At 45.3% G+C, this 27634-nt stretch overlaps 1 protein-coding gene across 9 annotated transcripts in view; it reads right to left on the reverse strand.

Moving 5' to 3' along the window:
• tab2 (TGF-beta activated kinase 1 (MAP3K7) binding protein 2) overlaps window positions 1-26886 on the reverse strand; it is a 33043-nt gene extending 6157 nt beyond the window's left edge. Inside the window, exons 1-3 of one of the 9 annotated variants that reach the window (XM_047818043.1) lie at window positions 26531-26885; window positions 4260-4440; window positions 2613-4149 (exon numbers count right to left, since the gene is read on the reverse strand). In XM_047818043.1, coding sequence (XP_047673999.1) covers window positions 2613-4149; window positions 4260-4361 — 1639 coding nt within the window. In that variant the 5' untranslated portion in view covers window positions 4362-4440; window positions 26531-26885. Of the gene's footprint in view, window positions 1-2612; window positions 4150-4259; window positions 4446-14156; window positions 14179-26321; window positions 26463-26517 lie in introns of those variants that run through there. The other 8 variants (XM_047818042.1, XM_027174119.2, XM_047818044.1 and 5 more) reach the window with 8 other exon arrangements.
• Between the last annotated feature and the right edge of the window lie 748 nt (window positions 26887-27634).

Below are 27634 nucleotides of genomic sequence, written 5' to 3' on the forward strand. Positions count from 1 at the left end.
TGACATTTGAAATCACCAAAACAAACACGCCCCTAACCCAAATGGGTCCCACCCCTGTATCGATAGCTCCGCCCACACATACATACATAGCTCAGGAGTTATTGACTCGGGAAACTCCATCCTGTGAATATGTGGCCAACTTCCTGCTCCTTCAGTTCTCTCCAGCGCTGGAAAGCTGATCCTATATTAACACGTCCTACTTCTTGTCCTTATCGTAAGTCTTTCTTCTCTTTCTTTCTTTGTTTTTATCCTCCATGTCGATGTTAAAACCGCTTTCTGTTGATGTCACACATGCACACTGAACACTCTCTCCGCCCATATCGACAAGACACGCCCCTTTCTGCTCATTGGCTACACGTCTGTTTTGTTTTTGTTTTGTTTGTCGGCCCGACTCGGTTTTCTGAAGCGTTTCTCAAACGACGGAGACCGCACCTTTAAAGGGAGATTTCTTCCTCAGTTTTAGAATCATTCGGTCTGGAAACATCAAACTGAATGGGGTTGAAGACAAACTTGAACACCAAGCAGGTCTATAAATAACATTTAACCTAATCACCATTGTATAGTGCTGGAAAGTTTTTAACAGAACAAACTGTCTATAAATCAACAGTGGATGGTTTTAATGAAGATAATAAAAAAACATAATCAACACATACATATTTATATATATATATATATATATATACACGCTGGGATTTAGGGAACGCTGGATGTTAGAGATGCACTGATGCACCGCTCGCTGCTCCTGACACTCCGACACAACCGGAACCACAGAGCCGGACGGGGTTCAGGGTTAAATTAGAGAAACAAACAATGATCCACTTCCTACTAACAGGACATCATGAGTCACGCTGAGTCTCTTAAACACACACACACACACACACACACACACACACACACACACACACACACACACACACACACACACACACACACACACACACACACCGTGGCCTCTTATTATCCTTGTGATAATTATGACTGCTTCCTTGTACTTCACCTCAGTAACCAAAAGGAAGTGTTTGTATTTAAGTATATAAACATAATTACAAATTTTTACAAAAATAAATTAAATGTATATGTTGGTCATCAGGCTGAATGATGTGTTGTTGTAAATAATAAATAAAAATAACTATGTAGTTAGTACTTAATTTTACATGTTTATTTATTTTATATTTGTTTTAGTAAATTCATCATTAATAAAATACTAACTAATAATTTACTTAATTAAAAAAGTTAAGGATGCAATGAGCGATTAAATAACTAATCGAGGAAGGAGGTGATTAAATAAATATGAAGGTAAATGAAGTATTAGCAAGAATGTAAGCAAATAAATAATTTAGCAGTTAATTTATTTTTGAAGAATTTTAATAAGCAAGTCGTTAAATCTCTCGTCAAGGAGAAATAAATAATTTCAGGTCACTTTGGGGTCAAGCCGAATGTCCCCACAAGGGTTTTTTTTTAATTTGAGCCATGCCAGGAATTATAATCTCTCTCACACTCACACGCACACACACACACACACACACACACACACACTAACTAACTACCCGGTCAATGACTTGCACGTCATCAGGACAAAAATCCATATAAGGTAAATACTGCAATGCTGTTGCACATTTCTCACACACACACACACACACACACACACACACACACCTCAGTCCAAGTCACTTTAACTCCCTCTGATGAGCACTGTACTGAGCGCATACACACACAAAAAGCTGATAAATTCTGGTATTGTGAGAGGGTTTTAAATGAGCATGTGAGTGCACAAGGTTTATGCACAAGCCCAGTGTGTGTGTGTGTGTGTGTGTGTGTGTGTGTGTGATCCCTGAACATGAATTTCCGTACTGTTGACAATGGACTGAACACACACACACACACACACACACACACACACACACACACTCACACACTCACACACACTCACACACACTCACACACACACACACACACACACACACACACACACACACACACACACACACACACACACTCACACACTCACACACTCACACACTCACACACTCACACACTCACACACACTCTCCACTTGGCAGTGCTGAGCGGAAAATAGTAATAGAAAAAAACTTTTACTACTACTGAGTTAGAACCATGCAGCAGGCTGGTGAGCAGCAGGCCTCAGGCTGGGGGGGTGGGGGTGGGTGGGGGTGGGGGTGGGTGGGGCATTACCACCCTCTCACTTTTAGATTTCAAAAATGAGAATAAAAAACCAAAAATGTATAAATAAACAAACAGACTTAACTTCTTCCTCTTCGGCCACCAGACTATCTAACCGCGCTGAGGCACATATTAAGTGAGCTAAATGCGAGTCGCCTTGGATACGGACGTCTGCTAAATACAGTCAAGTACATGTAAGTGCCAGAGCAAAGGGAAAAGGAACTGAGTCACTTCTACAGCTCTGTCACAGCACTCAGCTAAGCTGTCAATCAAAAAGTTAGACTCCGCCCCTAACAGCTCTGAGGTGCTGAGGACACTGTGGAGTGAAAGCCAGATGTGTGGCAGAATTTCATTACAATGAACCACGATTATCCAATCAGTCATAACGTGCCCACACATCCGCACACACACACACTCGCACATGCACTTACCCTGTGTGTATGCAGCATCATCAGAGCCCATGCTGGGCCGGCGGCTCTCTGTGGCCCTCAGGTCTCGGTTGGGTGAGAGTGGCTCGGGCAGACTGATGGCCTCAGGCTCAGGGTAGTGCTGATCTGCAGGGACGCTGAGCATGTTGGTGGGCTCAAAGGTGGGCGACACCACCCCGGGGGACACAGCTGGTGGTTTGTTCTGCGACACCGTGATTTTAAAGGTGTATTTGGTATTGGGCTGCGTCACCACGACGCGAGGAGATGTAGCCACGCCTCCCGCCCCCACCGAGCTGCGGGATTTGGGTGGATGGTGATGGATGTAGGCAGGCCCCATGCTGACTTGGCCGCCTAGGCTCCGCCCTCCCGTCACACCAGGAAGAGCGGGATTGGCCGATATGTAGACTGTGGGCGGATTCCGAGCGCCACCCTCGTCTGAAGCCGCATTAGCGGAGATGTAGAATTTAGGCTGCGAGCGTCCGGAAGGCGGAATCAGCGCACACTCTTCTGACGGCGTCGTCATGGCAGCGGCAGTGGGAGGAGAGGCAGCGATATAGACAGTGGGTTGGCTTCGGCTAAGCCCCGCCCCCTCTATAGAGAGCGGAGTGGAGGACAAGGAGGAAGGTGAAGGGCAGGACGACGAGCCAGAAACCGAGGCTGGTCGAGGAGCAGAGGCAGAGCACATCAGCGTCGCTGTAGCAGCGCCGGCGGCAGCAGCTCCACCCACTCTCTGTGGAGATTCTAGCTTAATCTCGATCTGGTTCTTTCTAGGCCCTGTGGAGATGTTCTGAATGTTAAACTGGCTAATGGAGGTTGCGAGTGAGGGGGCCGCCGCCATCACTGGTAAAGATGAGGGCACAGATGAGGATGACGACGAGGAAGATGAGGAAGAGGCCTGAGAGGCTGCGGTGGATGGAGCCTGAAAGGCCGATGGGGGCTGCGGGTTGGTGGGTGAGCTGATGGGCATGTAAACGTGTGAGGTCTGGTGGTGCGAGCCGCCTGGGTGCGAGATCTGGGCGACGTAAGGCCGGATATAGATGGAGTTGGGGCTGTTGGGGCCGACCGGAGGCCCACCGTGAATGTGCAGCGAAGTGGGTGTGTTCCGACCGGCATTGGGGGCCAAAGTCACTGTGATGGGGTTAAAACGAGGTGTGGCAGAAAGGGGTGTGGACGAGACCTGACCTTTGACCCCAAGCTGGTACAGGCCGAGGTGATGCGGTGGCTGTGGCTTTCGCGTCTGCTCCATTACACAAAAGGCGGGCGTGTGTGTGTGAGACTGAGACTCTGCCTGGTAGAAGTCAGAGGCCGGAGTCGGGGGACCGTTGACCGGCCCGTCACTCAGGCTGTGTGAGAGAGTCCTGCTGCCGTTCATCCTCACTGGCTCGTGCTGCACGGCACCATGGGTATTCTGTGTCACGCCCACGTTGAGCTGGGTCATGTGATTGCGCAGGTCTGTCACACTCTGGCTGCCCTCGCTGTACAGGAAGCTGGGACTCACCTGGGTCAGGTACTCACAACACGCTGCCAAGTCGTTCTTATTCTGGGAGAGAGAGAGAGAGAGAGAGAATGAGAGAGAGGGAGAGAGAGAATGAGATTTTACAAAAAATGTTTGAATTACCCCCGCCCACTACTGTACACTGCCCTGCCCACCTGTACGACACACTGAGAGACCACGCCTTCTGGCACTTCTGGAAACTTCTGACGCAGTTTTTGCAGAACTTGAGTGTCAATCTGCTGATTTCCCTGTGCCATTCGGGGACTGGCAGGACGGAGCGGGGTGGAGCTCAGCGCACACACTCATGCACACACTCTTGCTCTATCATAGCATCTTCTGTTCTGGGAGAGGGGGGGTATACAGAGAGAGACAGAGAGACAGAGACAGAGAGAGAGAGGGAGAGAGAGAGACCGAGAGAGAGAGAGACAGAGACAGAGAGAGAGAGGGAGAGAGAGACAGCGAGAGAGAGGGAGAGAGAGACAGAGACAGAGAGAGAGTTGAGAGACAGAGAGAGTTGTGACAGAGAGAGACACAGAGAGACCGAGAGAGAGTTGAGAGAGACAGAGACAGAGCGAGAGAGAGAGAGACAGAGAGAGAGAATATTAAACTTAATTAAACTACAAATGCAGCACCTCTATATCTCTACATAGTGATTTTTATTTCATTGTTCAAGCTTGAGATACATCAGACAGCCAGTTTTAAACACTTATTTGATCAGTTTGCTATAACAGCTTTTCGTTTCTACAGTAAAAACAAGTCCACAAACAAGATGAATATATAAACACTCGGTATATCAGCAATGACAACAAATAATACAAATAAGAGTTTTCTTCTTGCATTTAAACTCATGGGGTGCTTCCGAAACGTTCGTCTCACGGTTCGAGTCCCGATACAGACTTCATGCTTTGATTGGTGACACAGTGTTCGAGTGATGATCCGGTTCCATTCGCACTACTGGGTTTACGATTCGAATCATGACGCTGGGTTCACAGTCAGTAATAAAAATAGCGGCTACAGTCGGCGATGGTTAGGGGTACACGACAGGACGACGGCACGCGGCAGATGATCTCACAATCCTAATAGAACTTAGCATGTTATGTGACATACTTCATGTCCTGTTGGTGCTTCAGCTGGGTTCAGAACCAGTGACTGCAAAAGTCCCTACACTGAAGTCTCACGGCAGAAACCGTCACGTCGTTTCCTCAATTCGCTCTACACTCTAATTCCTACACTCTAAATCCCTAATAATAATAATAATAATAGTAATAATAATAATAATAACAGTAATAAATACATATGGTTTGTTTCTGCCAGCTGTTAACAGAGCTGCTCCTGCTACTGTGTGTTAGCGGTGGGCTGTTTCCTGTCAAACAGAAACGTCCCCTGATACACATTACACACACACACACACACACACACACACACACACACACACAGTCAGTGCACCAGCAGTCAGAACAGAACTCAGCCAACACAATCTGCAGGAGGAGATTACAGATAAGACGCAGAGAGAGGGAGAGCGAGAGACAGAGTGAGAGAGAGAGACAGAAAGAGCGGGAGAGAAAGATAGAGAGGGAGACAGAGAGAGAGAGACAGAGCGAGAGAGAGACAGAGCGAGAGAGGGAGACAGAGAGAGAGAGAGACACAGAGCGAGAGAGAGAGACAGAGCGAGAGACAGAGAGACAGAGAGAGAGAGAGTCCTTATCAGAAGCATGTTTATCACTAACTGTCATATTCAACTGACTGGAAATAGACTCACACAAACACACACAACAGATAAGAAAGTGACAACACACACACACACACACACACACACACACACACACACACACACACACACACACACACACAGTGTATAAACCAGGAATAAATAAGCTCCTGTCCTCCTATAGTCCTTTTCCTAGAACAGCAAGTCCTTAAATGCTTTACTCTTCTTACTCTGCAGGAAATACAAAAAGGTACTTAATTAAGTCAACATCATACTTTTTATCCTTTTATAGTTACGGAATCTGCTACAAACGAGCGTGGCTTTGTCGTCTTATACAGCTGCAGACTCCCGGTGTCAGGCCACGATGGCGGCTACGAGACAGACTGATGTGTGTTATACACAATTAGTCACGAGTCTGATTGTTCTCAGAAGCCGTCGTCTGATCCCTTATGGAAATGTTTACTCCCGGACGTGTCTAGTCAGGTCTGAAGGTTAGTGCACTAAACCCTGCCCTGGACTCCTTCTTTTACAGACGTAGTTACGGTTTTGTGTAGCGATTAGTCTGTCTGAACATCTGGCCTGTTCTTCGCCTCTGTGCGCTTCTTCACACAGGAGACGACACGGAAGAAAGTCGAACGCGCGGCCGAGACTACGGGGTACGCTCGCTTCAGAGTAAACTCGACTGCGGTGAAAGCGTTTCGGACTCGAATCGAGTCGAAGAGGCGACGTTTTAGTCGGATGTCAGAAATTTGGCAGCGAGCGAAACTGTGGCAAAAGTCAAGATGCCCTCGCGGGAAATGCGAAAATCTCAACTTTTTCTGCACGTTAAGACAAAACATTGTCTGTTTAATGTCAGCAGGGTTTTAACACTGACTGTGTGTGTGTGTGTGTGTGTGTGTGTGTGTGTGTGTGTGTGTGTGTGTGTGTGTGTGTGTGTGTGCAGAACAGGATCTGCAAGATCAGATGTTTCTACATAGCCAACACATTTACTTTAGACTTAAGAAGACCTGGAACCTCATTTAGTAAGCACCAACCAACCACACACACACACACTCATACACACACGCCCAAAAATAAGCCTCTTGCAGACTGACTTGAGGTAAAGAGCGGAAAGCTGATTAGCAATGCCGAGCATGTCCGCTGTACTGAAGTTAACACAGTCTTTTTAAGTAATTATAATGATTAATCATGTGCAAACCTGCTCTCTCTCTCTCTCTCTCTCTCTCTCTCTCTCTCTCTCTCTCACATACACACAGATTTTACACCTGAAATTCTATTCATTCTTTCATGTGTATTTATTATGTGATGGTAAAATCAAGCGATTCAGGGGGCCGAGCGATTTTTTTGGCTAGACTCCATTTTGATACATCAGGCCAATTCCTGTTTTCAGTGGCGTCGGGACATTTTACTAAACATACCAGCCAAGTTTGGTGGCGACACTTTAAAGAATTTCTGAGATATGTCCACACTTCCTGTTTCCTGTTTCGCGTATCAACACGACGGTGTTAAGAACTTGCCAGGCGATAGACAGATAACACCGTCACCATCTCTCATCCTCTCAGCTGTAAGGAGAAGAACAGGCACTCAAAATAAATAAATAAAAAATAAAAATGAGGAACTGTTACTAAACACACTCCCAAGTTTCACATCACGAACTTGTTGACTTGCGCCGTATTAAATGCAAGTTTAAAGCTAAACTGAATGATCACTTTAACTGGGTGTGGATGAGGTTGTCATTTTGTGAACTCCACCATCTTCCCTTATTAAGTTCAAACAAAATGCGGAGGCCAGGACGGCATGTCTCTATTAGTTACTGCGAAAATCAGCTGTGTGTGTGTGTGTGTGTGTGTGTGTGTTGCAATCTCTTCATGGGAGAGGCTCTGTGCTGTCCTAGAATGCCCTGAGAGAGGCCTCCCTGTATCTCTGAGGTTTTAGAGAGGGGCCACCCTGATATCCCAGTATGCAACGTGAAAATCTGTGACCCCTGCCTGCTTCCAATCAGCAGCCAGCTGCAGCCCGCAGCACTCAAGAATGTCTGATTTCCTGCCTTCACACACACACACACACACACACACACACACACACACACACACACACACACACACAGAGAGAACTCTACTAATGGGTGGGCAACCAAGCAAAGCAGCCTCATCCCAACCACAGTCACTTGTTTTGTCTCCAAGTTTTCTGCCTTCGAGTTTCTCAAAACTCCACATATTCATCCTCTAATCCTTTTTCTTACGTACAGAGAAACGCTTAATTGTGAATATATTATGTGTGTGAGTGTTAAAACGTACGCAGTGCATTGAGAGATTCGATGTATTGAGTGATTCAGAAAGTGAGAGTATTGAGTGACTCATGGGGCCAGTATATATTGAGTGATTCAGGGAGTCACCGTATTGAGTGATTCAGGGAGTCAGTTTATTGGGTGATTCAGGGAGTTACGGTATTGGGTGATTCAGAGAGTCAGTGTATTGAGTGATTCAGTAAGCCAGTGTATTGAGTGATTCAGGATGCCAGTGTATTGGGTGATTCAGGGAATCAGTGTATTAAATGATTCAGGATGCCAGTGTATTAGGTGATTCAGGGAATCAGTTTATTGAATGATTCAGGATGCCAGTGTATTAGGTGATTCAGGGAATCAGTTTATTGAATGATTCAGGATGCCAGTGTATTGGGTGATTCAGGATGCCAGTGTATTGGGTGATTCAGGGAATCAGTTTATTGAATGATTCAGGACGCCAGTGTATTGAGTGATTCAGAGAGTCAGTGTATTGAGTGATTCAGGAAGCTAGTGTATTGAGTGATTCAGAGAGTCAGTGTATTGAGTGGAAAATCCAGGCGGAGTCTTGATTCCTGCTCAGCGGACTGGCTTCAACGCAGCGTGTTTACCATCTGCTTATTAAAAAAAGCTGATCTACAGAGCGAGGGCTCTCAGGCAGCTGCGCAGGATTCGGCCTGATTGTGCTGACTGAGTGAAAATTATTTGGCAAACGGCGTACAGCCTGTTCATCGGGTTCTCTACAGGCTGGGATTGTCTGGCAGGGCCACCAGAGGAGCGCTTTCATGAGGAAAACAACAACAACAACGTAAATAAATAAAGCAGAAAAACAAGCTGTATAATTCAATCACATTGTTCTTCAGCTTTTTTTAAATGTCACCTACTCTCAAGTCACTGCTTCTGTAGAGCTGGAGTGTGTAAAGCGCAGGTCTGCTGTACAAATCAGACACGATGTATAAAGATCACGTATGTCTGTGAGGCGTATACATGTGAGGGAAAACATTTTCTGTCTGAGGAAAAAAGCGAAAAAGAGCTAAATTTAGATGAAGTCCCGTCTGTGGTCAAGATTATGGGGATCTACTTTCACATCAATTGGAGGAGGGTTTTTTTTCCCCCTCAGTGCACCGAGAGCTTCAATGTACTGAGTAATTCAGTGTACCAAGTGATTCGGGGAGTCAGTGTATTGAGTGACTCAGGGTACTGTGTGGTTCAGGGAGACAGTGTATTGTGTGGTTAAGGATACTGAGTGATTCAGAGAGTCACCGTATTGAGTGATTCAGGGAGACAGTGTATTGTGTGGTTAAGGATACTGAGTGATTCAGAGAGTCACCGTATTGAGTGATTCAGGGAGACAGTGTATTGTGTGGTTAAGGATACTGAGTGATTCAGAGAGTCACCGTATTGAGTGATTCCGAAAGTCACCGTATTGAATGATTCAGGGAGTCAAGGTATTGGGTGATTCAGGGAGTCAAGGTATTGGGTGATTCAGGGAGTCAAGGTATTGGGTGATTCAGGGAGTCAATGTATTAGGTGATTCAGGGAGTCACAGTATTGGGTGATTCAGGGAGTCACAGTATTGGGTGATGCAGGGAATCAGTGTATTGAATGATTCAGGGAGTCATGGTATTGGGTTATTCAGAGAGTCAATTTATTGAGTGATTCAGGGAGTCAGTGTATTGTGTGGTTCAGGATACTGAGTGATTCAGGGAGTCAGTGTATTATGTGGTTCAGGATACTGAGTGATTCTGGAGTGGATTGATTGGAAAACCTAGGCGGAGTCTCGATTCCTGCTCAGCGGATTGGCTGAATCTCGGATCTCGACTTGAACTTGTTTAGGCGCGCACACACACAGACACACACACACACCCCGCCAGTGGAAAGGAGCCTAGATCATTTAATTTCTCCCAAACCCTCAGAGCAAGTCATGAAATAATCAACACACAAATACACTACACAGTAACTCTTAATTACTGTACAGAGCTGCTCTTATATACATATACACACACACACACACCTCCACTGGAGTCCTGCAAACAGCAGCATTGCTGCTAAATAAATAAATCCGAGTGCACAGTCAACAGGATGCATCTGGTCCACGTTAGCAGAATTACCGACTAAAAAAAAAAAAAAAGAGAGAGAAGCTGAACAGCACGAGGGCACTCATGCAACCGAGCTGCCAGAGCACTCATAAAGAAGATATTAGTGCATGAGACGACGGGCGCTGGTCCAGCTCGCACTGGCACTTGGACAAGCAGGAACACGCGTGCGCACACACACACACACACACACACACACACACACACACACACCATGCCTGAGGGCCTTAAACACTGCTCTGTGTTTCAGCGTAGCGTTATCCATACAGTACACACGCTGGCCGAGTAACTCGGTGTTTACTCCACATGCTGCTTCAGTTTTATGCTGTTTTATGGAAGAGGAATAAACCCTTGGGGGTTGTGCGGCTATGGGAAAATAAACAGTGAAAATACACTACGATAAACAATATTGTTTTATATTGATAAAAGGACAACATATTGATAACAGACAGAGGAAAAACAAATGCAAGGCCGCTGTCCTAAACCTTCCTTCCGTATGCGATTAAAAAAAAAAAAAAAAAAAAACGTGTTCTCGAGAAAACCTCAACAAATTTGTGATGGGTTTTATTTTGGTGTTTAAACAGCTACAATAGCTTAAATGTATGGGCCGTAGGTGTAGTCGGTGTGGTGCTGTTACTGTAGAAAAGACGGACAACGTTGCTATAGAAACAACAGGTAGGGGTACTATAGGGACGACAGGCGAGGTCACCATAGAAACAACAGATAGGGGTACTATAGGAACAACAGGCAAAGTCACCATAGAAACAACAGATAGGGGTACTATAGGGACGACAAGCAAGGTCACCATAGAAACAACAGATAGGGGTACTATAGGGACGACAGGCAATGTCACCATAGAAACAACAGATAGGGATACTATAGGGACGACAGGCAATGTCACCATAGAAACAACAGATAGGGATACTATAGGGACGACAGGCAAGGTTACTATAGAAAAGACTGATATTGTTGTTACCATAGAAACAACAGATGTAAGAAACGTTAAAGTTACTGCTCGCTGTTGACCCTGGAGATGCCGTTCCTAAATGTTAAACATCCCGACGCAGAAAAGCGTACGCCGTGTTAAATCGAGTAAATGGTGTTGCTAGGTTACTATGGAAACGATGCTAGAACATAAACCTGTGGCTACTCTCAGAGAATCAACACTTTCCACCCAATCAGACATGAGAACGTGACAGCTCCGTGATACATGACAGCTAATAAAGACCGGTCATAACCTTGTCAACACACTGCTAACGTGGAGTTAAAGGAGCGAGTCAGGACCCGGCGTCGCTGAGCCGCCTCACAGCGAGCGTCTGTGGGCTACGGCTGCGACGTCTGTGTGCGGGAAAACGGTTGAGGATTAAGCCGAGATGGGATATTTGTCGTTTTGTGTTGTGACTAAGGCTCCTGAAGCGCGGCTCATCGAGTCTAAACATGTGAGGAAGCAAAGACGAGAAGGGGAAAAGGGCCCGGAGCGATCGTGCTGCTCGAGTGGGACGATTCACTGGCATTCCAAGCAAGATTTTGGTTGAGCAAGATTTCAGAAATGCTCCATTACAAACACACACACACACACACACACACACACACACACACACACACACACCCTTCTACAGTGGTTATAGTCTCATGAGACTTTAAAGTGGAAGAGACTTCTCTAGTGCACGAGTAACAGCACACAGAATGAACAGATAACGTGATATAAACATATAGAGAGATAAAGGAGAGGAGGAGAGAGGGCGCAATGATGTTATCGAGACTTCGATCCTGTAGAGTTTAAACGCTGTTAGATACGAAGCTCGAGGAACAAAGAAAGATTAGACTTCAGACGGCATGTCAACAGCTTTCGTTCGTTGTTCGAGTAAAATCTTTAGACCACATCGCAAGAAAAACAACCACCTTCGAGAAAGTCTCAGACTCGCCGCACTAAGATTTCTGCATCCGAGGTGTGTGGTCGGTTTAGGCCACGCCCACTTTGGGTTTAAATACAACTAAACAGATGTAGACATTGACCTTTAATTCTCTGTTTAAGGAAAAAAAAACTCCTGCTTTATAATTCGTAGTCGACGGATTTCATTACGTTTATTTTATTCTTGTTGAAAGTTTAAATTTCTACCACCCTTTTTCCCCCCGTGTCGACCAGCTGTGTGTCATTTTCAGGACTCTTGATATGTGACCTGCGTTGGAACGTAACCGTGGCAACAAACCTAAACACTGGGAACTCGAGTTCGCCTTCGAGCCACGAGATCAAAATAATTTAAAAAAAAAATTAAAAAAACTGAAGGACGTGGATTTGTGCAGAGAAAAACGACGGTTACAGGAAAACGTCTTAATCAAAAGCTAATTAAATGTAATTACACACAAAGCCCCGGTGAGACCGAACCAAAACAACGACTAGAGCTCGAGCGGCGAAAAAACTGCTCGGAGACGCCCGGTGCCGATCGGTGCCACCCCTTCAGCGGGAGAAACGCCAATAAAGTCTTTAACGCGTCCGGCGGAGGCAAGAAAAGGCAGGCTGTTGAGTCAGTGCCTGATTTACCGGCAAAACTAAAAAAATTCAGCAAGGGAGGATTTTTATGGTAAATATTTTTGCGGACGTACTTTTAAACTCGTTTATCAAAACAGACGGGTTTTTCAGGAAAGGCTGAATCAGCAGCATGTGGTCCTGACACCACTGACATATTTATGGTCCGGAAATAACATTTCTTTCATTTTACGTATATTTATTTATATCTAAAATCAGCACAGAAAAGGCAGAGAAAAACCTACAAAACCTCAGTGTTCAGTTTATATACGCATTAAAATATTTTAATGGCTAATAATAAATGACTCCTCGATGTTTCAGAAAGGCTTATAACTGATCACAACACTGTTATAATCCTCCGGTATTAGGAATATAAAGAGACCGGACTGAAGGAAATGTACAATGGCACTCACACTCTCGTAGCTCGAAGGCTAACACGACAAACACTAAACTCATCATCGAGACAGAATCCCGAAACCGATCGCTACGATGTTTTGATCTCCGTCGAGAGAACGATGGGCCACTCGGAAAGACACGATGCTTCGGGGCAGAATATAAAAGGTAAAAAGTAATGTATTAGTTCACGTCGCTAGCTTTAGTTAAGGGTAACAGGGGTAGGGCAAATTTTATGCCATAGTCTTTATTAACTCTTGTTCAGCCAGACCGTGAACTGGAGACGATGAGAATTCGAACCCATTCCAGCTGTTTAAAAAGAGTAGAATAAATAACGGATAAACAGACAGATAGACAGACAGATAGATAAATATATAAGTAAGTACAATAGACTGTTAGCACTTAGGCAGGTTCGTAGGAACAGGGCAAGAAGGTAATACGAGGCAGGATGGTGTAAGGGCCAACCACAGCAGTGCTGCAGGGTGCTGGATGTGGTTACACACTGGACAACCGTGTAAAGACCAATTAGAGAGCTGGAAACCAGTAAAAGTGGTGAAGAATGATTAGGAGGAGTATGTGTGTGGGTGAAGAGAGTGTGTGAGAGAGAGAGAATGTGAGGGAGAGAGAGCGAGTGAGTGAGAGAGAGAGAGAATGTGAGAGAGAGCGAGTGAGAGAGATGGGGAAAGAGAGAGACAGAGAGAGAGAGAGAGAGAGAGAGAGAGAATGTGAGAGAGAAAGAGCGAGTGAGAGAGAAAGCGAGAGAGGGTGAGCAAGTGAGAGAGAGACAGAGAGATAGTTTCAGAAACAGCCGTTTCTGGGATATTTTCGGGTTGCTGGGCTCCTGTGAGGTTCTTGCTGTATTTGCCCCGTGATCAGATTCCTTGCCCCATGTGACTGGCACAGTGAAGTGAGTTTGTTGGACACAAGAGTCACGGATACGACTTGTGCCAGAGAGCGTCCAGGTCCGAACACAAACTCTACAGCTACTCAAGTGTGAAGAAGCGCCAAAAATATGGGCGACAGAGTTGGATGTTAACATGAACATACCGTGTCGTTGTCCACGGTGCTCTCCTTACGACGTCTCACCTGTGCGGCTCCGTACGGACATCGCTGACGAGTTAGCAAAGCGAAGCTGGAGGAAGTGAAGCGAGTGACTGACAGACCGTCGGCCCACACGTGTTGTAGAGAGGCTTCTTATTAAACGTTACAGTGTCTGTTTTGTCGAGTTATAAATAATTCACTCGGAAATGAGGAAACCTCAGTCTGAACTTTGCCTCTCGCTGAACTGGTGACCTGGTCGTGTGGTGGTGATGAACGCGCTGTAACACGGACACGTTTCCTACATATTCTGCTTTATTTCTTTTTTTAATCAGTTCTGGCAAAGACCGAGAGATCGACAGATTCAATCATACGACGAATCTGCACACGATGTAAAGCCAAGCTGAAACGGCACAGAGCTTTATTACAGAGAGCCAGACTTTATCTCCTTATACATGTGGACTAGAGGGGGGGGGGGGGGACAGAGAGAGATAGAGAGAGACGGAGAGAGAGAAGGACAGAGAGAGAGAGAGGGACAGAGAGAGGGAGAGAGGGACAGAGAGAGAGAGAGAAGGACAGAGACAGAGAGAGGGACAGAGACAGAGAGAGAGAGAGAGAGAGAGACACACACAGAGACAGAGCGGGAGAGAGACACACAGAGAGAGAGGGTGAGAGAGAGAGAGACAGAGAGAGACAGAGACACAGAAAGAGACAAAAACAGAGAAAGAGAGAGACAGAGGGAGAGACAGCGAGAAAGACAGGGAGAGACAAAGAGAGAGAGAGAGAGAGTGAGGGTGAGCTGTAGCGGAAATGCTTGCAGCAGCTGCTAGGAGTATTACTCCCCACCTTGAGGCCAAGTAAAAGACAAATGGCAGCCAAGTCATGTGACGGCGCCACAGAGGAAAGGCCCATTGGTGGAAAAGCAGCTTGTGCAGTGGCTGTTTGAAACATTCACTTAACACGTGTCTCTTAGCAACAAGGAAAGAGAAGCACTCAGTAAAGCACTCATATAGTAAGGCACAGGGACAAACAGAAAAATACGGATTTTTGAGGATTTTACACAAAACTGCAGCAAATTAAATGTTTGTTTTGCAGCGAGACGAAAAGAAGGAAGAGAAATCCTTACACGTCGCATAAGGACGATCCTCACAGAGCGGTGCGGTCAGTGTGGCTCAGGTATGGGACATTAACCCCACCGCGAGTCCCCACAGTATCCTTGTGGATTAATAGATCAAGCCTGAGAGACCGGCACAATGAGACCGGCACAGGCAGGTGCTGCCGGTCGGCGTCCTCTGGTCAGCCACGTGCCAAACCAACACATGGCACCGGAGTCAAAACACACTAACGCATTCCCGCCTTCTGCACCACGGCCTCGACAACAAACCGCCAGATAAGCCCGAGAGCGCCAGGGTCACGGAACTGGATTTAAGATCAGAAGCAGCACAAAGTGTGTCGAGCTCGTGCGACAAGATGTGTCTCTACATCACAGATGCACAAACGTCTACGCTTCGACTCCTTGTACAACGTTACTCGACACGTTCACCGGACGACACGTCACAGCCGAGTCGTCCCACTCTGTCGAGTGTGTTGACAAATTACACCCGCCGTCGCCATGACCGCTGCTGATCTGCATCTCGAATTGAAAACCTAAATCGACCGTGCGTTTAAAGGAAAGTAAATAAAAGCTAAGGCTGAGAGAAAACCCTGTGATAGGGGGATAAGTGTTAGTGCACTAGCATGCGGTTTGAGACGGAACCCTGGTTTGTTACGTTATAAAAACACAGCTGGAAAGAAACGTGTGTGTGTGTGTGTGTGTGTGTGTGTGTTTGTGTGTAGAGAGACTGAGTTCAACAGTAGGAACCCTGATTACCTCCTTAAAATGTTTGAGCGTTTATGGCTTTCTACAGCTTCCCGCCCTGCAGACGTCAGAAGGAACCGTTCCCGAAGGCGTCAGTACGAGAGCACTGACCAGCTGCCACGAATTACAAGTGAGCAATAGTTTCAGAGGAAGAGGAAGGACAGTCACTGACTGACTGACTGACTGCATGGAGAAGTAAATTTTACGGTAAAAGTAACAACCTGAATATCCGAGATTACGACACTAGCGGTGAGCAGAACTGATACGCAGGAGCGGACGGACCGCGAAGCCAACGCCCTGAAATGCCTCGTCTCACGTACCGCTTGTTTACTTTTGTGTGAAGCTTTGCTGAAGGCGTCTGGACAACTGGAACTTTTCCATAAAATACCCTTTGAAAACAACCCCATAAGACGTCCGCGTCTTCAGTCTGACCTTTCGGATGTCCTGCTTTTCCCAACGGTAACCGAACGCCGGAGCGGACGGGACGCCTCGTGGACACCTGTGAGCTCATGTATGCAGAAGGGGGCAGACAGCTGGGTCTAACTAACCGTCGCCTTGTTAATTACAGAACAAATCACTTTGTAAAACCTTAAAGCTTAACATAAATACTCTTTCGGCTGCATAGTGATGGGAAATAAACAAACAAAAATTCCATCGCAAACATATCCATGTAGCGCATCTCCATAGCAACAGGATAAAATATACGACGATATTACGTCAGGATATTCACGAAGTCTGCGATGGAAAAATTGTGAAGTTCTATATTTATCACCGAGAGCGAGGTTATAAACTCGTGACTTCTTCGGGATCCTGTATAAGGGCGCGCGGGTTTGTCTGTAACGTTAGACGTGAACTCGCTTGTCTGCATTTTTACAGACGTGGCGTGTGTGTGTGTGTGCGCGCTGACAGGTTGGCGGAGTGTTCGCGGCAGAGCCGACGCATTCCCATAGAGGAACAGCAGAAGATCTGTGTGTATCGATCTCTAAACCCTGTCTGTGCCGAGACTCTGGCGTAGACGCTCTGCAGCGCGATCGCTTCGCTTTCTCTCGTCCGCCGAGAGAGCCGTGAGATTAGGGGAAAAAACTCCTTAGTGCTGTTAAGGCTGATCTGATTTCAGTTCTTAAGCTGGAAATGCTGGAGGAGCTTTCCAAAGGCTTAGCCATTGTGTACGTTTGCAGCGCTGTTGTGCAACGTGTTTTGGAAAAAGAGAGAGAGAGAGAAAGAAAGAAGAGAGAGAAAGAAGAGAGAGCTAGGGAGAAAATTGTGTCGATTCAATCTGTCCCCCGTTTAATGGGAAAATATGGTTTGTTTTCTAGCCTGAGGCTCGGGGAGAAGTGTTAAAAATGCACGACTCAGCACAGTCCACACACACACACACACACACACACACACACACACACACACACACACACACACACACACACAACAAAGAGAGAGATGACAGGACCAGAGTAGGTGATGGAGGTATAGAGACAGCACACTGCTGAACTCCGAACCTATATTACTGCTGAACACACACACACACACACACACACACACACACTCAATAAAATAAAAAGAAAGAAGTATAAACACCAGAGTCACTGAAAGCTTTAAAACCCTGACCGGATCGTATTTTCCCTAACTTTATGTACAGACTTTGATCGTCTCACTTCGCTTCCTTTCTCATAGCTGCGTGTGTTACGAGAGAGTTTACTGTCCTGTACACACACACACTCACACACACACACACTTACGGACTTGGCTACGTGTCCTTCACATGCTGTCAAAGGGAAGGAAAGTAAAACGACAAGTCTGTACCAAAGAGAGCACACGAGCGTGTCAGGAACTAAACATACAGGCAGTTGTATTTGTAAGTATGTCTGCACACGAGTAAGCGAGGAGACAAGTACACACCGCCGTGTACTACATACAACATAAATACGCTTAATAAGCTGTGATGCTTATTAAACGTTTACTTTCGAAAACCGTTCACAGTTCACATATCACCCTATGAACCACTCAGCACAGGAAATCTGGCTTCTCTTAGGGCCTTTTTACACCCGGTCACTCCGTGTGTTGTCTCTGATCCGATAGCTGTTTGATTTGTTAAAACCGTTCCATTTACATCAGGCCACATAAACGCGTCTCGGCGAATCGGATATCGATCCGATCTTCCTACTCCCGCCCAAGATGCTAATATACTTTACCTCATTTCCGGGATAATTCAAATGGAACACGCTTTGGTGTACGCGGTTGCTACAAAAAACAGCATTTACTGTTTGCTGCATTTTCGCTGGCAGCAGCAGCGCATTTTAAGACCAAACGAGACGCCTGGGTGAAAGATCGGAGCAGCGCTGGTGGAAAAACATTTGTTTCTGGCGCGATGCACGACTCGCGAGTCACCTGTGAGTGACGTACTTCCGTTTGGGAGGAGTATAGCGCTGACGTACGTGGCTTGAACAACCACATGCATTTACACCTGTCCAGTTTCATCTGAAACGCGTCCCAGACCACCTCCTGAAGGGGTTTGAACGATCGGATATATATCCGTTTCGGAGGGCATTTAGACCTGGGTCTTTTTACGATCGGGTAGCTATCTGATCACAGAAAACACATGAAGTGACCAGGTGTAAAAAAAAAAAAACCTTAAAGTTAGGGTTGCAAAATTCCTGTAATTTTCAAGGCTGGAAACTTTCCATGGGAATTTTAAACGATTGCAGAGTTGCCTATAACAAGGGACTTAATTGTAGTTTTAAAAGAAAATCTTGCAGCATAATTTTGTTTAATGCAATTTAAGTTGAATTTCCTCGGTCACTTGCACACAGCACACTGCTTACTGGAAGGCCATTGAGGCCAAACCCCCTGCAGGTACTTGCGTCCTTCCATAACACGCACAGTAACACTTTATTTTAGGGCCATTTAACTAGTTGCTTATTAGGATGAATATAAATAGAATATTGGCTATTTATTAGTGCTTATTAAGCACGTATTAATGCCTTATTCTGCATGCCCTTATTCTACATTCTTAATTGTACCCAATACCTAAACTTAATAACTACCTTACTAACTCTTAATAAGCACTAAATTAGGAGTGTTACCACATGCACAAATCTTTTGATGACCCTTTCTCTACCCCCCCCCCACCGTCAAGACGTCATTTTTAAAATTTGCATGCATGTCTGCTTACGACCAAACAAAATGTTTATTTATGTTTGTATATGATATAGTTTATATACATTTCCCTGTATTTTCAAATAATTCCCATAAATTCCCATACATTCCTGTAAATTCCCATTTGGAGGCAAGTCATGGCCTAATGGTTAGAGAGTCTGACTCGTAATCATAAGGTTGTGGGTTCGAGTCTTGGGCCGGCCATGACTGAGGTGCCCTTGAGCAAGACACCGAACCCCCCAACTGCTTCCCGGGCGCCGCAGCATAAATGGCTGCCCACTGCTCCGGGTGTGTGTTCACGGTGTGTGTGTGTGCACTTTGGATGGGTTAAATGCAGAGAACGAATTCTGAGTATGGGTCACCGTACTTAGCCGTATGGTACGTCACTTATATTATTTGTAAAGTCCAATTTGGAATATTTCCAAAATTCCCCAGATTAAGTTCCTGAGGAAAGTCTCCGCCCCTTTGCACCCAAGTTAATGTCAGTGAGTGCCACTGTTTAAATCATGGTGATGATGATGATTACGACGATGATGATGATAATGATGATGGTGATGTGTGTCTGCAGTATTACACTGTTTACAAGACCGTAACAGCACAGCTTCAGTTCAGTTTGCAGCTAAAATGGTTGTCAGTGGCACCAAAAATACGTGTGTGTGTGTGTGTGTATGTGAGATATGCAACGTTGTCCAAATCTCAATTATGATCCACAGTATATCTTTGTTTAGGACTTTTTTCTTTCCTTCTTTTAGCAGGCAGTGGAACAGATTTAGCCTGAAGCTGGAATTAGAGTTTGCAAGTGCACAAATCATCCAGCTGCTTTACTTGTATTTACTCGTCCTGTGAACGCAGCCAAACATGATATTTTTCCCCTGCTTCTTTTTTTGGATTAGAGGTAAAGGCACGAGTACAAAGGAGAATGTGACAGGGTACGACTCTGAGCGTTCACGTTGTTCTTTGTTTTTTAAAAAATGAAATCCGCGCGCTTCACCCTCGAGCAAAACGACGAGCTGTAATGACACCTTCGTCGTCAAGTAGAGGTTAACCGTGCTCACGCTGGTATCAACAAAAGAGGAACTCGATCCTCAGCCACTTTAAGATCAAACCTGACTGAACTGGACCTGAGAAAACACACACACACACACACACAAACACACACACTTCACTGCTGTGTTCTCTGATGAATTTGTAACTGGCAGCTGATGGAATGGCTAGAAAGCTGCCCTGGAAACAGGAGGTTTTGATCAGAAGCGTTTATGCTGATAGGCCGAGCAAGGAGTGAGCACGCTAACAAGACCCGGGCTGCGGGAACGACCAGAGCTTCTGCATGCCAATAGACTCGGATCCGACAGGCTCCTAACGACCAATCGCTGAAGTGCAGCATGCTGCGTGAAGTCCAATTACTTCTGGATTCCTACCAGCGCTATACGCTTGAGAAGTCTCAAGTAGCTTTCAGCTCAATGCTGTTTTCAGTGAGCTACAGAAAGCTGGCAACTCGAATGCTAGGTGTCACGCTGCTGTCGCTGGAAAATAATCGGCCCGATAAACGTTGATTACGATGCAGGATTTAAGGATAATAATTATCCTCCTATAACTGCATGCCCTGGTGTGTGTTTTATTCCTTTTGCATCGCATCTATTTGCCAAACGTACATTTTGTACCGATTAAAATCCCAGACATCATGCGTTTAATTCAGAACGCATAAAATGTAAAAGACGGATCTGACCGATCAGAAATGAGACCTAAAGCAGCACCGGGCATCTTCTCTTTTATACGCTGTGATATCAAAGACCAGAACAGATACGAACAGATACACGATACACCACATGAACGCAGAATTGGAAGAGTTAGAATTCGAGCTTATTTATAAGAGCTTATTATAATCGCTCAAAGGGTTCATTCATCTCAGCTCAGCATGATGCTTCTTCTTTCTCAACGTGTGGCTTCTCTGGTATTCCAAAAACGCGTCTGTTATCTACAGTTCACAAGCGCGAGTGTGTTTCATCCATGCTGCTGAGGCAGGAGGAGCAGCGGAACACAGAGAGATAAGTGGAAACCGAGAGAGAGAGAGAGAGAGTCGGCCATGTTGAGAGGCTCTGGCACGGGCAGCAGAAACGCCACAAATGGAAAAATAAACAGCAGCGCGACAGAAGCAAACCGCTCTGACAGATATGAGGAACTGAATAGCGTCTGAAAAATTTAACGAGTGAGTGGTTAACGTGGGGGGAAGCAGATCTGGTGCAGCAGGCTGAAGCTTGCTCTGCAAAACAGACCAACCTCAAAACACGTTTGTCAAGAGCCCGACCATTCTGAGCTTGCCAATAATTAACTGTGATGTTTTCTTGCGGCTCGCTCTCTCCTGGTAAAAGTAACATGGAAAGAAGGAGAGAAGGCAGTGTGTGTGTGTGTGTGTGTGTGTGTGTGTGTGTGTGTCTGTGTGTGAACACAATGTACCGTCACACAGATGTGCAGCTAAGTTAGGAGGTTTGGTAAACTCAGCGTGTTTCACTACCACTGCATTAAAAATGTGATACATAGATTAATCAGATTCAATACAGCAGTGAGGCCGTGAACGGCAGGTTCATGTGAATGCACTCATGATACGAACGCATTCAGAGGCAAGGCAGAAGCACCGTGTAACGGTGATGCCATCAGAGCGACAGGGCCAACAGAGCGACAGGGCCAACAGAGCTGACAAGGCCGTCAGTGTTGACAGAGCGACAGGGCCAACAGAGTCAACAAGGCAGACAAATTTGGCAGGGCTGACAGAGCAGCAGGGCCGACAGAGTTGACAGAGCGACAGGGCAACAGAGTTGGCAGAGTTGACAAGAGTTGACTGAGCGACAGGGCCGACAGAGTTGACAGAGCGACAGGGCCGACAGAGTTGACAGAGCGACAGGGCCGACAGAGTTGGCAGAGTTGACAAGAGTTAACTGAGCGACAGGGCCGACAGAGTTGACAGAGCGACAGCACCAACCAAGTTGACGACAAAATTAGCAGAGCTTACAGGGCCACCGAGTTCACAGAGCAACAGAGTTGGCAGATTTGACGGGGCCGACAGAGTCGGCAGAGTTGACAGGGTTGACAGGGCCGACAGGGTTGACAGGGCCGAAAGAGTTGACAGGGCCGACAGGGTCGAAAGAGTTGACAGGGCCGACAGTTGTTCTAAAACATTATCTAGGTGGTTAAACTCACCAGAGCCAAAAACTGTGAGCAGGATTTAATTACCCAGAACCAGAAACGGTTCTGTTCCTGTACGTTTACATGTTTTTTTATGTTGTATTTTTCATTATGGATTTTTAAATTATTATTAATATTATTAATAATATAATAAATTCTTAAATTTCATTATATTTTCAAATGTATCTGATTTTTAGAATCGTCTCTGTGTTGTTTTAAAAAATTCACGAAAGACTTGCGCAACAGCCTTCGTGCCGCCCGTAAAAAACGCGACTCTTCTTCTCGCCAGCCCGTTCCGTTCGGCAGCTCGGAAAGCCGCTGCGATTCGCCATGCCGAACTCCTGCTATTACCATCCTTCCATGCCGTGACCCTTCAAACCCACATTGCTAATTAGTTTTTATGTTGCGGATTAGCGCAGGATGCATTGCACACTCGGAGTTAACAAACACAATGGAAAACAAGACCGCAATGTGAGCGCGTCATGTTACTCTGCAACTTTATTAAACGAGAGAATAAACAAGACGGAGCTTAGAATCTTCGAAGACTTGGGTTTAATCTCGGTGGCGTATATAGGGGCAAAAACATATGCAAAACCGAGAACAAACAGAAAGTAAGCTGTCGGACTGATGCAAGACTGTTGGACTTTCTCCATCTTTGAAACAGAATAACGTAAATGTCGTTAAAAGTTTGTTCTACTTGAAGGTGGGGTCTCAAATGTCGACATTTGAAATCACCAAAACAAACACATCCCTAACCCAAATGGGTCCCACCCCTGTATTGATAGCTCCGCCTCACACATACACCAAACAAGTATAACTAACCCAAGTGTAACCCAGACAAGTATTATGGCAGAACCTGCTGGGGCAGCTGACTGAGGGGGTATTATTATTATTATTATTATTATTATTATTATTATTATTATTATTATTATTTAATGAGCTCAATGAGTAATACTATGGTAATACAAATGTGTTGTTTTAGTACTGTGTGTTGTTTCACGCGGAAGATGTTCAGTTCTCTCCAACGCTGGAAAGCTGATCCTATATTAACATGTCCTACTTCTTGCCTTATCGTAAGCCTTTCTTCCTCATTCTTTCTTTGTTTTTATCCTCCATGTCGATGTTAAAACCGCTTTCTGCTGATGTCACACATGCGCACTGAACACTCTCTCCGCCCATATCGACAAGACACGCCCCTTTCTGCTCATTGGCTAAACGTTAGTTTTGTTTGGCGGCCCGATGCAGATTTCTGAAACGTTTCTCAAACGGAGACCCCACCTTTAAAAAAGTTGCTAACGAATCGCTCGTGCGGTTTCTAGTTTCTGTCTCGCGTAGGCGTGGCCTGTGCATCATTTTTAATAGCTCTAAAAAATATGCAATAGAAGTCACAAAATTTGGGTGAAATCTGACCGTTTGATTTCTTACATGCTAAATAGATCAGCAAAGAGAGCGTACTTCCGTAGCTAAATATAAATCAGAGAAGTGTTGATGAATGGCTGCTGGCTTCAGGGGGGAAAGTTTTACTGGTACTGAGCTCCAGAAAGATAATTACAAGGGACTCTTGCTGGGAATCAAAACATCATTTAGGAAACATATCCAACAAAAGACCTTACGCTCACCACAAAAACCACACACACACACACACACACACACACACACACACACGCTTATTACCATCCTGATGTCAGGTTCTACAGCCTCGTCCTATTTTAATCAGCGCTGTACAGAGACAGCTGGAGATTGAGATTGATGTTCAGCACTGCAGCCTTCTCTTCGTTAACGTCGATTAGTGATGTTTGGTAATTAAATGTCAGAAGGAGAGAAGAAACGAAAACAAATATGAGCAAACTAGCTTGTTAAAACGAATAAACCGTCACTCAAACGTCGCATTATGTGAAGTTATAAACGTGTGACTCCGATTCCCGCCAAATCAAATGAAGCGATGTGGACGATGGTGACTGGACTTGCTGTGCTGAAGCTCTAGATGTGTGAGGTCGGTGTTATTTTGACTGAAATGAGTCGTTTTTGTTGGATGGCGTGAGCGCTGTGATTCATTCAAACACACAAAACCAAATCTCTCGGCCTGGAGCGTGAGCTGTCGCTCGGCTGGATGTTGCGGTTTCGTCCGATTTACCGCGGACGACAAAGAAATCGGTGACATTCCTGCCTTTTTACTTACACTAGATATTATCTGAGATTTTTGTCTGCAAAGTTATACGATACGCTGCATCAGTTGTTTTAGAAACATCAGTGACAATCACGGTAGGATTTTATTTTCATGATTGTTAATAATCGAGTTTTGTGCGACCTTTAAGCTCCTTCTGTTCGTGACATTTAAGTACGTTACCCACAATGCCGCTCTGAGAGAAGTGCAGTCGAAGTTCGCCTTCGAAGTTTCAAGAGAGTGATGCAGCAGTGCTTTAGTACTTTATCCTGCCCGTGTTTCTCTCTCTCTCTCTCTCTCTCTCTCTCTCTCTCTCTCTCTGTGTATGTCTCTCTCTCTCTCCCCATCTCTCTCTCTCTCCTGCTCTTCCAGTTTCCTATCTTCACCTCACCGGTCGCCAAAGAAGCTGAAGCTCTGTGCCGTAGAGCTGCAATGCATCCTGGGACTCCGAGTCCAGTAGTTTGCTCTGAGTTTTGATGTTGGAGTTCTGGTTAACACGACCTCAGAAAGCGGCGAGCAGGAAAAGACACGAGCATGAGGTAACAACCTCTAATTTGGGTTCACTTTAGCATCGCCACATACGAAAGGTAGCTGTGCGGATCTACGCGAACCGGCCGGCCATCACATCGTGAAAGGTGGGCGGGGCTAACAACAACAACACGCAGCAAGGAAGAGTAAACGACGGTTCTGAGACATTTTTCATTACTATTATTAATCTCTTTACCGTGGTTATGACTCGATGAAAAATAATTCTAGTTAACTTCAATTCTAAGTTTATTCTATGACCTTTTTTTCGTCCCGGACGTGTCGGAAATTTCTATAAAATTCTAAAAAAAAAAAAAAAAAAAAAAAAAAAACAGAACTGAAATTTTCCCATGCCTTTTTTTTTATTTATAATCCTCGACACAGACTCTACGTCAGGTATCTAATGAAAGCCCGAAAAACAAAGGCACGAAAGAACCAGCGGAACTCGGTTCGTTACGACACGAGATCGTGGAGCCTCGGATAAGCGGTAGATGATGAGATGAGAGATCGTGGAGCGTTTTCCGTCCAATCCGATGCAATTACTCGATACGATTTCTCAGATTATCCGACGCAAATTTCGATAAGACGGCGTCGAGACTACTTAATATAAAAAAAAAGAATTGCTTCGTTTTTTTACTTTCTTTGGCCAAAAAAGACGAACTGTTTATTAGCGATGTGACACAAATACAGAAACGTTTTAGACAAGATTAAAACCGTGGGATTAGAAAACAGCCGAGGATTCGTCTTCTCGGGCGGATTTGAGTCTTTAACCTGGATTTCGTCCTGATTAACGAAGTCTAATTAAATCATTTCTTTACACAAATGAGCACTTTCCTAATCACTCCATTGCACATTAAGATGTCTTATGACAAATAAAATAAAAAAAAACAACAAACTAATAATAAAAAGCAACTGAAACTCAAAGACAAAATAAATAATGTGCAGAAATGAAGACTTTTGCTGCAGCTGTAAACATTTCGACACAAACGTTTCATTTTTTAACTCCTGATTGTTTCTCAGCTGTCTTTAAAATAAAGTTTATGATTTATCATCATGTTTGTTTGTTATTATTATTATGATTATTATAGTGTCACCTAAATAAGGTGATAAAACAGAGACTAAACCCACAGACTGTTTGTTTTATAAGTTTATAAGTCAGTACAGTAATAAACCCAAAGTCGTGTGAGGTAAAGATTCTATATTTAACTCTATATTTAACTCTACAGGAGCTGCACACAGATTAGCACCAAGCTAACGGCTAAGTGTAAAACTCCTAACGCGTTATGGAGCTTACCGAAGTTTCCAGAACAGCGACACAAACGCGGTTCGCTGTAAATCCGTCATGTGGAAAACTTTTTTCCGTCTGAAGGCTTTTTTTTTGCTCTCAGAAAGCGAACAGGAGGGAAGGAGAAAAAAACACCCGACTTTTTAGGCCTGATGACTAACGTTAGTGTTGTTTTGGACGTTAATGTGTGTACGTTCACACGTACGGTGTTTATTTACCGTGTCGCTCCCCGGGCCGCCGTCCACAGCGGAGCCGCCCGAGATGAGCCTTGTGTCGGCGGGTCTCCGTGTCAGGGCCGGGCAGCAGGAGCACCCCGGATCCGGGCCTAAGTGCGCTGAGGACGGCGTAACTTTCCCTCAGAGTCCTGGGGGGGGCACCGAGTCCGTGCCCCGCTCAGTGTGTCCCCCGCGTTCCCTTCTGTACCGTCGGGTTTTACGTTAACTCACCGAGCTGCTGCTGCTGCTGCTGCTTTAATCCGCACGCTGTTTATTTTCTCCTCTTTTCCCCCCGCAGCTTCCGACACATACGAATCAAAATAACTGTCGCGCAATATGGCGGCTGCGCGCGCGGCTATCGCGAGACTTTCCTCCTTTCTTAAAGGGGCGAGACCCGGGAACTCCTAGTAGCACGTGCACGTTGGTTAAGCTGAATATATAACATTTAGATTTCTGTCATTTAGCAAACACCTTTATACAGAGTGACTTACTCATATTTATACAACTCGGGGTTAAGGGCCTTGCTCAGGGGCCCAGGAGTGTAAGGGACCTGGGAGTCGAACTCATGCCCTTCTGGTAAGTAGTCCTACACCTTAACCACTAGGCTACCACAATTTATTTCAGTTATACAACTGAGGGTTAATGGCCTTGCTCAGAGGCCCAGGAGTGGCGGCTTGATGGACCTAGGATTTGAACTCATGCACTTCTGGTAAGTTGTCCTACACCTTAACCACTAGGCCACCATAATTTTTACAACTGAGGGTTAAGGGCCTTGCTCAGGGGCCCGGGATTTGAACTCATGCACTTCTGGTAAGTAGTCCTACAGCTTAACCACTAGGCTACCACAATTTATTTCAAATTATACAACGGATGGTTAAGGGCCTTGCTCAGGGGCCCAGGAGGGGTAGCCTGGTGGACCTAGGATTCAAACTCATGCACTTCTACATATATAATAAAACCACACACAGAAGAAATGTTAAATCTTGGTTGTACAACCTGCGTTCCCTCGCTTGTTTTGTCAGGATCAACTTTATACATGTCAAATATTTTAGTCATTTTAAATCGCACATTTAATAATAAATAAATAACTATAAAATACAGAAGGAG

Source organism: Tachysurus fulvidraco, chromosome 9, assembly GCF_022655615.1.
Source record: "Tachysurus fulvidraco isolate hzauxx_2018 chromosome 9, HZAU_PFXX_2.0, whole genome shotgun sequence".
In the NCBI taxonomy this organism is placed as follows: domain Eukaryota; kingdom Metazoa; phylum Chordata; class Actinopteri; order Siluriformes; family Bagridae; genus Tachysurus; species Tachysurus fulvidraco.